General features: G+C 56.6%; 5 protein-coding genes across 5 annotated transcripts; 3 read left to right on the top strand and 2 right to left on the bottom strand.

Moving 5' to 3' along the window:
* Window positions 1-439: 439 nt before the first annotated feature.
* Window positions 440-2726, top strand: CkaCkLH20_03848 (uncharacterized protein; the record flags this gene model as incomplete). Its single annotated transcript, XM_038886567.1, has 3 exons — window positions 440-885; window positions 1093-2237; window positions 2296-2726. The coding sequence occupies 3 exons, from the start codon at window positions 440-442 to the stop codon at window positions 2724-2726; spliced, it is 2022 nt and encodes a 673-aa protein (XP_038748409.1).
* Window positions 2727-3786: 1060 nt separating this feature from the next.
* CkaCkLH20_03847 (eukaryotic aspartyl protease) lies at window positions 3787-5540 on the bottom strand (the record flags this gene model as incomplete). Its single annotated transcript, XM_038886566.1, has 3 exons — window positions 3787-4073; window positions 4127-5225; window positions 5319-5540. The coding sequence occupies 3 exons, from the start codon at window positions 5538-5540 to the stop codon at window positions 3787-3789; spliced, it is 1608 nt and encodes a 535-aa protein (XP_038748408.1).
* Window positions 5541-9615: 4075 nt separating this feature from the next.
* Window positions 9616-10656, bottom strand: CkaCkLH20_03846 (uncharacterized protein; the record flags this gene model as incomplete). The annotated part of the gene is made up of 1 exon (XM_038886565.1): window positions 9616-10656. The coding sequence occupies one exon, from the start codon at window positions 10654-10656 to the stop codon at window positions 9616-9618; it is 1041 nt and encodes a 346-aa protein (XP_038748407.1).
* A 428-nt stretch (window positions 10657-11084) lies between these two features.
* On the top strand, window positions 11085-11904 carry CkaCkLH20_03845 (CHD5 domain-containing protein; the record flags this gene model as incomplete). Its single annotated transcript, XM_038886564.1, has 3 exons — window positions 11085-11171; window positions 11243-11429; window positions 11522-11904. The coding sequence occupies 3 exons, from the start codon at window positions 11085-11087 to the stop codon at window positions 11902-11904; spliced, it is 657 nt and encodes a 218-aa protein (XP_038748406.1).
* Window positions 11905-12667: 763 nt separating this feature from the next.
* Window positions 12668-15506, top strand: CkaCkLH20_03844 (vacuolar ATP synthase 98 kda subunit; the record flags this gene model as incomplete). The annotated part of the gene is made up of 5 exons (XM_038886563.1): window positions 12668-12796; window positions 12873-12951; window positions 13025-15052; window positions 15105-15284; window positions 15334-15506. The coding sequence occupies 5 exons, from the start codon at window positions 12668-12670 to the stop codon at window positions 15504-15506; spliced, it is 2589 nt and encodes an 862-aa protein (XP_038748405.1).
* Between the last annotated feature and the right edge of the window lie 337 nt (window positions 15507-15843).

Genomic DNA, 15843 nt, shown 5'->3' with positions numbered 1-15843 from the left:
CAAGTACCGAACAAGACAGGGCTGCCCATCACTGATCGGACGTCACTCGAGTCCAGTTGACCAAGCCTTCAATGCCGCTTGTCCACCCTCCATCCTAGGCGTGTCGTGCGGTAGCGTTGGCGCTGTAGGGAGGAGGCTCTGTCACACAGTTCCGAACCGGAGCTTCTGCGAAAGAGGAAAAAAAAGACCGTCAGCACTGGTGTAGGGAAACTCACACCCTTTTATTCCAATCTCACTCTCAACCATCAACCCTCACTGTGTGTCACCGGGTTTACGTTACACACTAATCACATCACGACGAACCGGCCTTATCTCTCACCTCACACAATCACTATCTGGACTTCTCATCACTCATCTCACCCTGCCTTATCTCAACCCACCCACTCACACACACATCCAGCCCCGCGCCGGCCCGTCGCCCGGTCCCGCCCGCCGAACCATGGACGCACCTGCGCCCTACGGCACAACAACCACCCCCGCCTCCGCCCCCGCCTCCGCCTCTGCCGACCCCGCGCCGCCGCCGCCGCCGCAATCTCAACTTTCTTCTTCCGACACACCTCACCACCCCTCGTCGTCATCGGCGGCGGCGGCAGCAGCAGCAGCCGCCGCCGCCTCTTCATCAGCAACAGGGCCCGCCCAGAGCCGCCCCTGTGACATATGTCGTCAGCGCAAGACGCGCTGCGTCCGCGAGGATGGCCGCGACAAGTGCGTCATGTGCTCATTCCACGGCCAGCCGTGCACATATCTCCGCGGGCCCCTACCGCGCAAGCGCCGGAAGGCCACAGACCCCCCGGAGGTGAGACCCCAGACCAACGGATCTGTTGTCTCGGCGCCCGCCGGCCCTGCGCCCGGCCCGGCGCCTCTGGATCCTCAAGAGGAGATGAGGTGAGTTTTCATTGCTTTGTTTTATCTCATCTAATCTTATCTCATCTTGTCTCACTATATCTCATTCTCACTTACTCATGCCTTACCCCCCTTGTACGAGATGTCATTCTCCGTGTATCCTGTGTGTCATGTCCTTCCTCTTTAGACCATCACCACACATCTCATTCGTCCAACTCACCCGTACTGACCGTGTCACACTCGTACCAGCCACCACCCCTCCCCCGAACTCCTCGAGGCCCTCTCCCCGTCCCTCGCCGGCTCCGAGAACATCGCCCACTTCCACTCCCCCCGGCCGACCTCCCTCCTCGACGGCACCCTCGGCCTCCACCTCAAAACCCACTCCGAGCACGTCGGCAACACCTCCTACCGCGAGCCCGCCCTCCTCGACCTCCACCGGCCCCAGGACCCCTCCGCCCGCGCCGTCCGCCGCCTCGACGACAACACCGTCTTCCTCATCCACCGCGACCGCGAGACCTCCTCCGAGCCCCAGCGCATCGCCGACCTCGACGCCATCGAGAAGCTCGTCCACCCCCTCGGCTCCACCCTCGTCAACCTCTACTTCCGCATCGTCCACCCCTCCTTCCCCATCCTCCACAAGAAGGTCTTCCTCGAAAAGTACGCCCGCTCCTACCACGAGTTCTCCCCCCCGCTCCTCGCCGCCGTCTACCTCATCGCCCTCGACTGGTCCCTCTACGACCGCACCCTCGCCACCTCCACATGGCAGCCCGACCAGGCCGCCCTCGAGGCCCTCGCCCTCCGCACCATGTCCGACGACATGAAGCGCCCCAAGATCTCCACCCTCCAGGCCGGCCTCCTCGTCCAGCAGCGCTTCCGCAACAACACCTGGACCTTCACCGCCCAGCTCGTCGCCCTCGCCCAGGGCCTCGGCCTCCACGTCGACTGCACCGACTGGGCCATCCCCGACTGGGAGAAGGGCCTCCGCCGCCGCCTCGCCTGGGCCCTCTTCATGCAGGACAAGTGGGGCGCCCTCGTCCACGGCCGGCCCTCCCACATCCGCCTCGACGAGGACTGGGACGTCCGCCCCTGCCGCGTCGACGACTTCCCCGAGAACGCCGCCGACGAGGAGCACGACCCGGAGGGCAGCGCCGAGGTCGTCGTCGGCCGCGAGCTCTTCCTCCGCCAGATCGAGCTCTCCCTCATCCTCAGCGACGTCCTGGCCATCTTCTACACCGCAAAGGCCACCCGCCGCGGCGGCACCCTCGACCAGATCGGCACCGTCGGCGTCGCCGAGCTGGCCAAGCCCATCGTCATGATGCTGCGGGAGTGGTACGCCAAGCTCCCCGAAGCCCTCCAACTCCAAGAAACCCGCCTGAAGAAGCTCTCAGCAAACGGTAAGCCCCCCCTTCTCTTTCCAACATCACCCGCCCCTCATACTCACACCAAAAAAAGGCTCCCTCCACCTCGCCTACATCTCAATAGACCTAGCCCTCCACCGCTCCCTGGTCCGCAACATATCCTCCAACGCGCCCCCCGAGCTGCGCGCCGCCATCCGCACCGGCGCCCGCGCCCGCCTCGCCGCCGCCTCCAACATCATCTCGAACCTGCAGATGGAGCACATCCAGTCCTTCTGGGGCTTCGCCGCCTCCGCCCAGCTCGCCGCCATCGGCTCCTTCGCCGGCCTGCTGTGGGCCACCTCGGACGACGACGCCGAGGCCATGTACTACGCCGAGCGCGTCGAGGAGTACCTCTGGAGCCTGCGCGTCAGGGCGCAGGCTGCGCCCTTCGCGAGGGAGGCGCTGAGGATGCTCGAGGCCGACGTCGGCGGGCTCGAGGCCGTCAGGGCCGCCGCGTCGGGTCTGCACGGCGAAATGAAGATGTGAGACGCGAGACACTCACCCTTGAGATCTATGGAGGAAGGGAGACAGACTGACGAAGGTGACGATGATCAAGCTCGGCGGGACCCCAAAACACGCTCGTCCAGATACGAGAACGCAGTGAGCACTCTCTTCTCGCGTAGCTCCGCGGGAAGTGCCCCAGAAGAGATTGCTCACGACGCTCTCGTATCCGGACGAGCACATCCCAGGTTTCTTGCTTCACCACGCATCCGGAGATGTTGACCTTAAACTCCCCTCCTCAAGCCCAGGACCGATCCCCATCTGGAAGAACGGCTCCGGTTTCCCCTCCTCCGCCGTCCGAGCTTCAGACGCGATCTCCTGAAGACGCTTGAGGAGGGGAGTTTAGGGGCTCACCCTCACGGCGTGCGTCTCGGTGACTTACCTACCTGCCCCAGTTGGGCTTTTCCCCCGTCAGAGCGAGACTCAACCTCGAGATTGGCGCCGAGACACGCGCCCTTGAACTCCCCTCCTCAGGCTCATGTCTGATCAGCATGCTTAGTACGCCTGAGGAGGGGAGTTCAAGGGCGTGGTCTCGATGCGTCTGTCGTCGGTCATGAGTGGCGGATGAGGGTCAGGTCACGATTGACGTTATGATGTACCACGACATGCAATTAAACGATAATTGGTTGTTAAGGGGGTAGGTTTGGTTGATAGGCTGCGAGGTGGTTTTTTGCCCGGGATACCCCTTTAACCACGGGAGGGAGATATTCTCCATATGTTGCAGAAATCTTGAGAGCAAATACTGACAGCGCTGTATCAAAGTAACGAGTAGTTAAAAAGCGCTGTATTGAATCAGACGTAGTTGAAGCGTGTTCACATAAAATGGAACAGAATCATCAAGCATTCACTGATCAAGATCGGGAGCTGGATGTGGCCGTAAGAATCAGACGCTTTTATTTGCATTAAAAAATAATATCTACAATGGCCATCTTGTAGGGGGCCGTCTGTGTCGGTCCCTCTGGGGTATCATGTGCACATAACCAATCCAATTTTCCGTAATCCCGACCGTGATGAGATTGCAGCGCTTGAAAAAAACATAAGCTCCTTAGTACAGTCCAAACATGGCAAAGAGGCAGATCGACGCGGCGGCGGCCACGTTGACGTGAGAGAGCGAGGCAAATGAGACCGCTCCAGACTGCGAGTTGCCTGTGGTGGATGCCGCCGCGGCAGTGGCAGATGTTTCGTGGCCGCCGAGGCCAAGAGAGGGTGTGGCAGTTGCCTTCGAAGAGACGAGGGTGGTGATGCCGGGTTGGTTTACCACGTCGGGCGTGGAATCGGAATCGGCGCTACTGGTAGTGGTAGTTGGCGCTGGATCATTCCTAGTAGCGAATCCTGCGGAACAGTCAGCATGAAGTATGGCAATTTGACATGTTGTGTAGACTCACCAATACGCTTCTGGTCCTTATCGAAGACCGCGTAAACGTTCTTCAGGAAGACGTCTCCAAGCAACCAGGCTCCCGCAACCACCTCGTGGCCGTAGATGTTGCTCGTGCAGGTGCCGTCCGAGTTCTGGGTTCTCCAGTCCTTAGGGGAGATCACATAACTTGCACCGGAAAACGTGAAGGTCACGTCCTTGTTGCTGTCACACGGCACCTTGAAAGTTGTGCCATCGTCCGAAGAGGAGCCAGGAATGTTGCTGTGGAACGCGGCGACATCGGTTTGCGGGCCGAAGACGTAGGACGTACCAGTGTCGATGTAGGCGAGCTTGCCGGCCGCACCGGACTTCTGGCCATCGTAAGCAATGCCGTCCACGGGAATCGCCCAGTCGCCGTTCTGAGAGCCAACAGCGGTGTAGGTGAAATCGCCGGTGTACTTGTCAGGGTTGCAGGAGCCGAAGCTGATTTCACTTGCGTTCGGCCCATCGGCAGCTCTGCTCAAGTAAACACAGAAAACAGTGGCATCGAGTTGCTTGGAGTTCTCGACGACCTGAACAAAGTTCTCGGTCTCTCCACCGGCCATCGAAAGGCCCAAGATTCCGTCAAACGGGAAATGGTTGAAGTCCTCGGAGGTCTCGTTGGCAACACCGAACTGGAAATCGAAGTTCATGCCGGCGAAGGAGATGCTGTCGGAGATCTTCTGACCCTTGACGGAGCCAGAGCCATAAGCAACGGAGAAGTCTTCTCCAAGGTCCTTGAGGGTGTCCGAGTCACTGGGTCCGTAGGAACCGTGCTTCTCGCAGGCGGATGATTTGCAAGAAGAACCCATCACCCAGCTGGTACCTGCTCCGGTGTCGATGAGCATCCACAACGGCTTGGCCTTGGAACCGAACTTGACCTGGGCGAAGTACGAAAAGTCGGTGCCATCCTGAGCAACGGGGGCGGCGTTCTTGAGGGAGGTGTCTGCGGCAGTGATGATGCGGTAAAGACTCTGTCTCTTAGTCTTGCGAGCTCTCTCGCGGATTACTGCTGCTGATTGAAACCTCGCGTACTTCTGAGTAAGGCGATCCACTTCGCGGGCAACTCGTTCGGACTGAGCATCTTGGGCCTTGAAGGGATGTTAGTGTATGATGTGGTGCTAGTTGAATATGGCCATGGGGTCCCTTGGTCAGATCCAACAACCGAGATTCTCTCCACTTACCGAGTTGTCGCTAATCTGAGGGCCGACGTGGAATGCCGGGTTCTTGACAGCCTTGATGGCATTCACCACATCTGCTGCGAGCGTCTCCTGACCCCTTGCCTCCTTCCCCGAAGATTTGCAGCCATCGACAAATGGGCAGATTTGCGGAACATCCAAGTAGTAGAAGGCGTTGGCGGACGAGAGAAACAGCGATAGGTGAGCCAAAAGCTGGGTCGAACGCATTTTGGAACCGGGAACTGGTCGGTCGCCTAGGCCGGGCAGCTAAGTTCGTGCCGAGGTATCGAGAGAGAGAATGTGCGGATGTTTGCTTTTATATAAGGGTTGATGTCGCACAAGTGAATGAGCAACAATCGTCTGAACCAAGGGACAACAGCTCGGCGAGCAATTGACAGCGGATAGTCTAGTTGCTCGGAGCAGGTAATTATCGTGATGGTTGGGTATCGGCGGTAGGTGCGGGTGCCAGACTCCGCGATGGAGGACAGATTATGGTATTAAGAATTAGGTGTTGCGCATGTAAAGCGGCTAGAACGAGTTTCGAAGCCGAAGGGGGAGTCGGCGGGTAGGTATACGAGGAGGAATGGGTAATGCTGGAGGGTGATCTTGGCGAAATGATCCGAAAATGCTGTACGCGGGCCAGTCGAACCAAGGGCAAGACAATGGAATCGGTGAATGGGCGACTGAGAACGCCACTAGCGAGGAGTGCCAGAGACACGATGCAAGACAATGAGACAGGCGTAAATGGTGAGGGACGGCGCTTCGTGCTTCGCTCTGCAAGGGAAGCGATGGACAAGCACACAGAGACGACGATAATCTCTCTCTCTTTTCTGTGCTCTTTCCGGTCTATATCTGTGCGATGACAAAAAAAGAAGCTCGGATTAAATCAAGATGGGGCGGGCAGGTCGAGAAGAAAAGGAAGAAGAAGCCCCTCGGGTGGCGGAGAGGTTGGCGAGGAGGAGGGTGAGAGGCAAGAGGGAAAGAGGAGACGTGGGAGGGGATCGTGGGGAGTAGATATGGAGATGTACGAATCGGAGCCGGAGGAGGCGTGGGCAGCTTGTCAAGACCAGGCGAGCTAGAGTCTAGGGTAGCGACGATGGCAGCGCTGAATGGTCTGTTGCTTGCCGGGGTAGACAAGTAGCAGCAGCGTGGTGTTGATGGGCAAGCTGACATGGGGGGTGGATGGCAGACGGCGTTGCTTAATGGTCAGACATGGCTGGACCACCAAACCACCACTGGAAGGTCTGGTCTGGTTCGGTTCGCTTTTGCTGCTGCGTCCGAAAGGGAAAGAGACGTGCTGAAAGAGATTGGGCGTCTGCGGCGGTTATTGGTTGAATTGACTACTTGGCTATGTTAGCGGCCCGGTGTAAGTGGATTCGCCTGCCCGTTTCTGCACTCGATGGAGAGCCATGGGGAGCCATGGGGAGGTCAGATCTGCACACATGCATGCAATCGCGCAGGGGAACTTAATTACTGCTGTTGTTCCTGGTTGATGCTCCAACCGGCTCCGATATTTGTATTTCGGTCTGTGACTCGAGTCAAATATCTGTCTCTGATTTTCTTTTCTTCCTTTCCGTTCACCGAATTATGCCTTCATCATGGTTTCCATATTGCCTGTAAAAAACAAAAACACGGTTAAGCCAAGTTTCCAGTGAAGCTATCTATCCCTTCCCTTGTAACCCTGCCATCGGCTGGTTTAATATGGGGCACCTGGTCCGTGTCGTTATGCACGTACTTTTGCCGCAAGGAATGGCCGGAGGAGGTACCTCAGGTACACGATCAAGACGGGACCCGACGGTGCTGACAGTCAGCGGCTGTCAGTCACTGACAAGACGCCGCAAAAACGTTCACGGACCTGAATAAACAGAGGTATTCCCGGTGTATTCTGTATTCATGGGATGAACGGCCGTTTGCTTCTCTGCCAATTCCTCTCTCTGATTGGCTATCTTTTCTCCTCTCGGCTCTCAACTCACTTCCTCTTTTGGACGTCGACTTCAGGGGGACCCGTCCATCGATCATTCTTGTTGCTCCCACAAACCACAGTCTACTATCACGCCGCCAGTCAATCCGCAACCTCCATTTGCATGCGGCTGCCTTCCTTCGCTCCTTCGACAGCGACCGTGGGAATAAAGAAGGACCCAGAGCCAAGATCGCGGATCCTATTCGATTGCCGTTCACGTCTTCTCGCCAAGCCACAGCCTCGTGGTTCATGCGCCTTCTTCCCACTCGTCTTGCGCGGCCTCGTCAACCGTTACCGTGGGCCAGATACGAAAGAGAAAGAAAATCATCGCCAGACGCAGCCACGAGACCGAAGAAGCCGCCTTGCCTGCTTTAGCGCTAGGAAAACAAGGGGGACGCCTCTTAAGATTGAGGAGACCGCTCCACTTTCAATGTCCCCTCGATGCTGCTTCGGGTCGTCCTCTCCAGGCCAAGCTTGTCCATCTGCCCTTCGCTCCAGGCCGATCCCATGCAGCCAGAACGGAGGCTGGCTTCTTTGGGCCTTCGCCCATCGACTTCGACATTGCGCAACCTCAGACCTGCGCTCTTAACCTTTGTCTCACTATCGCAGCCTCGAAGCCCTATCCGTGGCCGTGGGAAACTCAACAACCCGCCGCCTCTTTCACCCAAGATTCGCGTCGACTGCAACCAACAATAACAACTCTGTCGGCCGACTCCAGCTCCGGAAACGTGCATCCATCGGCGGCCTCGACCACGGCAATTTGCTCAGGACCTCGTCAGCCAAACAATCAAACGGAGAGCGGGCGCTGCGCCTGGCTCGTGCTCTCCTCGCAAAGTTCGGTCCCTTGCACCCAGATGGATACTCGGGAAATTCTTTCCTCAACCTCGAGTCGTCGACTGCTCTGTGCCCTTTTCGCGCAGGCCTGGAGCCATCCGCTGCATCCCACCGCAAACGCAATCTTGCCCGTCCCTCGTCACCAAAAGCCGTCTAGCCTCGCTTCTTCGGCCTTTCTTCCGTCACCTCTCATCTTTCCCGACTCTCAACTTCCGCTTTTGCTCGTTTGCCTCTGGGGATCCCCGCTGATTCAGCATGCATAGGCCCGACAGTGAAGGATTCCTATCCGGGGTTTGACAGGAGATCGCCCAACTCAAATCACACAGACGTGGACCACCGACCCTCGATTTTGCTGTGAAAATCATCACACTCATCGACCTTGCGCCGCTGGCCCCAGGGTCCAATTTGCCCCGAGCCACCTGAGCCCTACTGCTAATTACCCGACTCCCAGCCTTTTCCTCTTGCGCCCAAGATTCTCTCTTGTCAATTTTACAACTGACAGCTCCCCGCCGCAAAAGCCTGGACCCATTACGACGTCTTTCTAACATCTAAAGCTGTCGCGGCGGTACAGAGTTGCTGTTGTCTCAACGGGTGATTTGGACCCTCTCCCGCTCAAGACTCTGGTGAAAGAAACGCCCAGCCGGTCTATTGCAGAGCGGTACTCTGTCAAGCCCACAACAACCCGGAGCTGGCAATGCCATCCATTTGGCCAGCAGCAGATGTCCTGCCCACCGGCAAACGCACGTTTCCTCTGGTGAAGTCGGATGCCGTAACTCCGGGGCCCTCGCCCTCCGCAGGCGATTTGATGAGGCGAACATGACGGATGCTTCCACCCACCAGTCCGCAGATCTTCGCGTTTGTTGGCGAGCTTTGAAGGAGAACAGGGGCGTCCAAATGTGGACATGATGAACAGGGGCCCAGGTCACCAATAGTTTCAGCCTCTTATCGCCGACATCCCGCGAGTCTGTGGTGGCTACCAGCTAAGCTTGATCTGATCAACCGGGGAATGCACCAATTAGAAAGAGGTATGCGTTTCTGCGATATATGGCGAACATTCTGAATATTGTGAATATCTGCCTTCATTTTTTCCCTTTTGTACTATGCTCTTAATTGCTTGGACTTCACGCCGATTATGGCCTATTGACTGCGCATGAAAAGTCCGGAAAACCAAACTGGCATGTTGCCGCAGTCACACGGATTCACGGCTTGAGCAGTTTCCAGGCTGCCTGACCGAAAATGTGATGCCAGGTGTACGGACAACTTTCCCATCTTCGAGACTCGGCAATATCTCGTTTCTAAAGTCTGCCCCCAGTAGCATGACAAGAGGCTCGTATTCCGGCCACGCCTCGCGCTGGTACCCGTTCTGATGGGACCAAGTCCAGGGCTCAACCCAGGACAACATCAAGCAAACGAAGCCAGAATTCAAGGGTCCTCGACATACCCTCCCAATCCGAACGGCAACGCCGCAAGCGCCAGACACGCGACCTCGAGATTTTTTAAGCTTCAATGTTATCCGCATTTTCGTTCCGATGCGCTTGGGCCCGTACTGTACACATCGCACCAAGTTCGTGCTGCTCGTAACACTTTAAGCTCTACTGAGTCTTCGGCCATAGCGGCTACCAGCCTCTCTTGAGTCTTCATGAACTGTTCTCTTCCATCTTGCCCTGATGCTGCGCTTGAGGCCATAGTGCGCAGAAACCACCATACAGACTCGTTTCCCCATCGTAAGGAATCGGCCAAGTCAAGCGTCTCCTCGAATACCGACCTTGAGGCTTCCTTGCTGCTGTCGTCCTGAGTTTTGGCCAGAAGATGAACTAGGAACGACCATCCCGATACGTCATTACGGTGCCTGAAAGACCACTTCTTGACGCTTTGAATGAGAGACAGCAGCCCTTCTTGCCCAGAATCGGTCAGGAAAGCCCCCGTCATCCACCGCGCGTGACTCCACGCGTAGTAGTTGCGCGGATGTCTCTCCCCCGCCACCATGATGACCGTTTCGACATCCCGTTGAACCGCGACAGGCAGCCCAGCCTCGCGAAACTGCTCCAGCAGCCAGCGCCGGTGGCTCCATAGCGTCGGCGACTTCGTGTGCCGGTGCAGCCTTCCGGTAAGCAAGCTGTCGACGAACCATTTCTCCCGCGCCAGCGCCGACTCCGCGACGTCGTCGCCCCCCGCGGACACCTCGTCCCGTAGGAGCCGTTTCCTGGTGTTGGCGGCGGTGAGGTGCTCCGGGTCCATGAGGAGCAGGGCGCTCGTGGCGGACCTCAGCCTGCGGGCCTCGACGGAACCATCCTCCCCGAGGTGCCTTTGCAGGATCTGCCGGGCGACGACGAAGGCCTGGACGAGCCGGAGTTTGGGGACGGCGACGGCGTTGTCGTCGCGCAGGAAGCTCTCCCCCGGGCCGAGGGGGTGGCTGGCGCCGAGGATCTCGATCTCGAGAAGGCGATCGTCCGGCCGGGTTTCGAAGAGCCCCGCGATGTCGTTGAAGATCTTGTCGTGGTCGCCCTGCTTCAGTGCCGCGATGACATGCTTATCCAGTGCTCTCGACATTGCAGTGGCGTTGGGCTACGGTCGTCCGGAATCAGGCATGTCTGGGAGCCCACGCCGAAGTGCACGCCGGACTGCGACGAATGATGACGATATAGATGAACCGCGGAGTTCGACGTTGAGGCCGTTGATCGAGATGAGATGATAGGTAAGGTTGGCCCGGCTCTTTGGTTGGGTGAACCGTGAGGCGTGAGGCGCACAGTGGCTCGGGTCCCCGCTTAAGATGCAATTCGCGGGGCAATGACATAGGACCACGTTTTCCTCATGCTAAAGAGACCTTACCTTACGGAGTCACGCACCGTTTGCACGATTAAACCACTGGACCGGCCCTCGCCCACGCAACATCCAGCGCAGCATGCGCCTTTGATACCTACCTCACCGACCGCTTGCGACTTTTCTCATCCTCAAGCGCGCCCACCGACCGACACAAAATGCCCTCTCTACTCGTCATCATCTTCGTGCTGGAGGTGGTCTCCCACCTGGTGAACACGATCGGAGCGAACACCATCAACAATCTGGTCAGTCATGCATTTTGGAAGACTCCGATCGCGGAAAGATCGACCCTCGACTAACTTTTGCTCGCCATTAGCTCTGGACGTTGATCAACTACCTCCCCGTGTCGACTTCGCAGGCGGCGAAGCAGCACCGCCAGCTGCAGGCCGAGTTCCTGAAGACGCGAAAGGAGCTGAATGCAACCAGCAGCCAGGATGAGTTCGCCAGGTGGGCGAAGCTGCGTCGGACGCATGACAAGTTGCTGGACCAGCTGGAGAAGAGCAGTACGTGTTGGACCCCCTCCCTCGGGAACCCGGAGAGGCTTTTCCCCAAAATCTGTCATGACACACCGCTGACGCTTTTTTCTTTGCAACAGAGCAATCCCAGGAAGCATCGAAATCCAAGTTCGACACCTACCTGACCGGCGTCCGACTCGCCGTCACAAAGGTCCCCCAGTACGGCCTGCCGTTCTGGTACTCCAAGGAGCCCATGTTCTGGCTGCCGTACGGCTGGTTCCCATACTACGCCGAGTGGCTCATGTCCTTCCCCAAGGCGCCCATGGGCAGCGTGAGCATCGTGTCCTGGCAGTTGGCGTGCAACGGCATGGTCACGCTCGTCACCGAGTTGATTACCTCCGTTCTGGGACTCATCCTCATGAGGGCCAAGCAGAGCCCGCAGGGCAAGGCGAAGGTCAAGGTACCGGCCGGAGCAGGAGCTAAGACCCCCGCCCCTGCGGAGGGTGAAAAGAAGGAGCTTTGAGCGGGCATTCATGTTGAACCCGCTTAGTCTAGCAGACAGGAATAAATAAAACATTTCGTGGCTCTTCAAAAAAAGTAGTTTCTACGGTGGCAGGATGTATCTCGTTGATTTGACGCAAAGTTCTTAATCGCAAGGCTAAGACTTTGTAACACGACGGAGAATAACCCTTGGCAGGGTATTTGGGGTTTGCTCTAGGCGTCATATTGACTTTGATTGACCATTTGTGTCCTTGCGGACCGCCAACAAAGCTTCGAAAGCGCCATCGCTGCGGTAGGTTAGTCATTAAACATGGCTCAGAAGAGAGATGGTTCAAGATCGCAGAAGTATTGCTCCTCGAATTGCTCGTTCGCATGCAAGCTTCAAACTCGGCCAAGCACATTCATGATATTGACTGGCCATAAACGAGCTCCCTTGCGACTTCAAAATATGAAGTGTACGCACGCGCGAGGCGGGAGGAGTTGCGATGAAGAGTTTCTCAAATTGTCTGGTGTTGTAGAGGAAAGAATCGTGAAGAGTTTGCGGTGGATAATCGCAAAAAAATATCTGCTGGGAAAACGCACCGCCACGGCCCACCTTAGTTCGCGCCACACCTCGTTTATCTGAGCTTCGGAATAATTAGCCCTCCGATTCTCCGGCTCAGCCCCATTCTCCAAGGAGGCAACGACATCAAGTTGGCAGCTCCCGTGTTTGGTCCTTGTAATCGTCAAGCTTGAACTCAACCACCCACCCACGTACGGCTTCGGAGCTACCGCCACACATCAAGATGGCTCCGGCACAGGATACCATGTTTCGCTCGGCGAACATGAGTATGGTGCAGCTGTACATTTCCAACGAAATAGGTCGCGAGGTTGTCACTGCACTCGGAGAGCTTGGTCTGCTCCAGTTCCGCGATGTACGTCGCCAAACCAACCCCCTTGCACATCAACATCATTTGCGTCATCGAAGCTAACATCCAACACCGATTCCAGCTCAATGGCGAAGTCAGCGCTTTCCAGCGTACCTTCACACAGGAGATCCGAAGGCTCGATAATGTCGAACGCCAGCTGCGTACGTCATCACCCCAAGCCGCACCCGGCTCGCGACGAACACGAACGATATCGAGCTAACACTTGTCTGCCAGGATACTTCTACGCTCAGATGGAGAAGGCCGGCATCTCTCTCAGGAAGTTCGATGTCGACGCGGAAAGACTCGCGAATCCCTCTACTTCGGAGATTGACGAGCTCGCCGAGCGAAGCCAGAGCTTGGAACAGCGCGTCTATCAGCTCAACGACAGCTACGAGACCCTGAAGAAGCGCGAGGTCGAACTCACCGAGTGGCGCTGGGTCCTCCGCGAGGCCGGCGGCTTCTTTGACAGAGCCCACGGCAACGTCGAGGAGATCCGCGCGTCCACCGACAACGACGATGCTCCCCTCCTGCAGGACGTCGAGCAGCATAACACGGCGTCTGATGTCGAGCGTTCCTTCTCCGGTATGAACATCGGCTTCGTCGCCGGTGTCATCAACCGTGACCGCGTCGCGTCCTTCGAGCGCATCCTCTGGAGAACCCTCCGCGGAAACTTGTACATGAACCAGTCCGAGATCCCGGAGCCGCTTGTCGACCCCACCAACAACGAGGAGATCAACAAGAACGTCTTCGTCATCTTCGCCCACGGCAAGGAGATCCTGGCCAAGATTCGCAAGATTTCCGAGTCCATGGGTGCCGAGGTCTACAACGTCGACGAGAACAGCGACCTTCGCCGCGACCAGATCCACGAGGTCAACGCTCGCCTTAACGATGTACAGAACGTCCTTCGCAATACTCAGCAGACCCTCAACGCGGAGCTGTCGCAGATTTCTCAGGCTCTGTCTGCGTGGATGGTCTTGGTCACGAAGGAGAAGGCCGTCTACAACACGCTCAATCTGTTTTCGTACGACCGAGCCCGTCGCACACTTATCGCTGAGGGTTGGTGCCCGACCAACGACCTCCCGCGTATCCGGTCGACCCTGCAAGACGTTACGAACCGCGCGGGCTTGTCGGTGCCTTCTATTATCAACGAGATCCGCACCAACAAGACCCCTCCCACTTATCTCAAGACCAACAAGTTTACCGAGGCCTTCCAGACCATTGTCAACGCCTACGGTACCCCCACCTACCAGGAGGTCAACCCGGCCCTCCCGGTCATTGTTACTTTCCCGTTCCTCTTCGCCGTCATGTTCGGTGATTTCGGACACGCCGTGATCATGACGCTTTCTGCGCTCGCTATGATCTACTGGGAGAAGCCTCTTAAGAAGGTCTCCTTCGAACTGTTCGCCATGATGTACTACGGCAGATACATCGCCTTGGTCATGGGTCTCTTCTCGCTCTTCACTGGTCTCATCTACAACGATATCTTCTCCAAGTCTATGACTTTGTTCCCCAGTGCTTGGGAGTGGGATGCTGGCAACAACTACACCGAGACGAGGACACTCGTCGGCAAGCTCAACGACAGCGGTTACCGTTACCCCTTCGGTCTTGACTGGAGATGGCACGGCACCGACAACGACCTGCTCTTCAGCAACAGTTACAAGATGAAGATGAGTATCGTTTTGGGTTGGGCCCACATGACCTACTCTTTGATCTTCTCCTACGTCAACGCCAAGCACTTCAACAAGAAGGTCGACATCTGGGGCAACTTCGTTCCTGGCATGATCTTCTTCCAGTCCATCTTCGGCTACCTGGTGCTTTGCATCATCTACAAGTGGACCGTCAACTGGTACGACCCCTCGGTCACGGAGGGTCCTCCTGGCTTGCTCAACATGTTGATTTACATGTTCCTGTCGCCTGGCTCTACCCCCGAGAAGCTGTACAACGGACAGGGCTTCGTTCAAGTCACTCTCTTGCTCCTTGCTGTCGTTCAAGTTCCTATTCTGCTGTTCCTGAAGCCCTTCTGGCTTCGTTGGGAGCACAACCACGCTCGTGCCAAGGGCTATAGGGGTATTGGCGAGAGCTCTCGGGTTAGTGCTCTGGATGGCGACGATGATGACGAGACTCAGCTGCTTAACGGTCGGCCGAGCTACGAGTCTGAGGGCGACGGCGTCGCTATGATCACGCAGGACCTCCACGGCGATGGTGAGCACGAGGAGTTCGAGTTCAGTGAAGTCATGATCCACCAGGTCATTCACACCATTGGTAAGTAACTTGCTCTACATTGCTAAGGAAAAGATGCTAACAAGACGAACAGAATTCTGCTTGAACTGTGTCTCCCACACTGCCTCCTACCTCCGTCTTTGGGCTCTGTCGCTTGCTCACCAGCAGCTCAGTGTTGTGCTCTGGAACATGACTCTGAACAACGTCCTTCCCATGACTGGTGTCTTGGGTGTTATTGCCATCGTTATCGGCTTCTACTTGTGGTTCTTCCTCAGTAAGTCTCCACGAACAAATCCTCCTGCGCCACCTGCTAACCAGCACAGCCATTGCCATTCTCGTCCTGATGGAAGGCACCAGTGCCATGTTGCACTCCCTCAGATTGGCCTGGGTTGAGTCCTTCTCCAAGTTTGCCGAGTTCGCCGGTTGGCCGTTCGCCCCCTTTTCCTTCAACACTTTATTAGAAGAGTCAGAAGAGCTCAAGGAGTACTTGGGTTAAACACTCTGGTTTCGTTGTGCTTGTAGTCTGTAGCATCGTATCTTGATTTTTTATATTGTAACCTTAGCCTACTGTATCATAAGTAGCTCAATGCACTAGACATTCGGCGTATTCAGTTTTGATCATGCCGTGATTCTGTGACCTGGCTACATCACAGAACATCAACACCCAACTAAATACTTCGCACTTGACAGTTCTCAGTTCTCAAACTCGTAGCCGTAGTATAGAGTCCTTTGCGTCTCTAACCTTGAGCCGATCTTAAAACTGTGACTATGTTACACTTAAAAGTAGAACGCCATTCAAAACGGAAAACCCATCCATCCCTAGCCGGGACTAC

Source organism: Colletotrichum karsti (genome assembly GCF_011947395.1).
Source record: "Colletotrichum karsti strain CkLH20 chromosome Unknown Scaffold9, whole genome shotgun sequence".
Lineage (NCBI taxonomy): Eukaryota > Fungi > Ascomycota > Sordariomycetes > Glomerellales > Glomerellaceae > Colletotrichum > Colletotrichum karsti.
The sequence above is the reverse complement of the archived record's forward strand: the minus strand, read 5'-3'. Positions and strand labels throughout refer to the sequence as shown.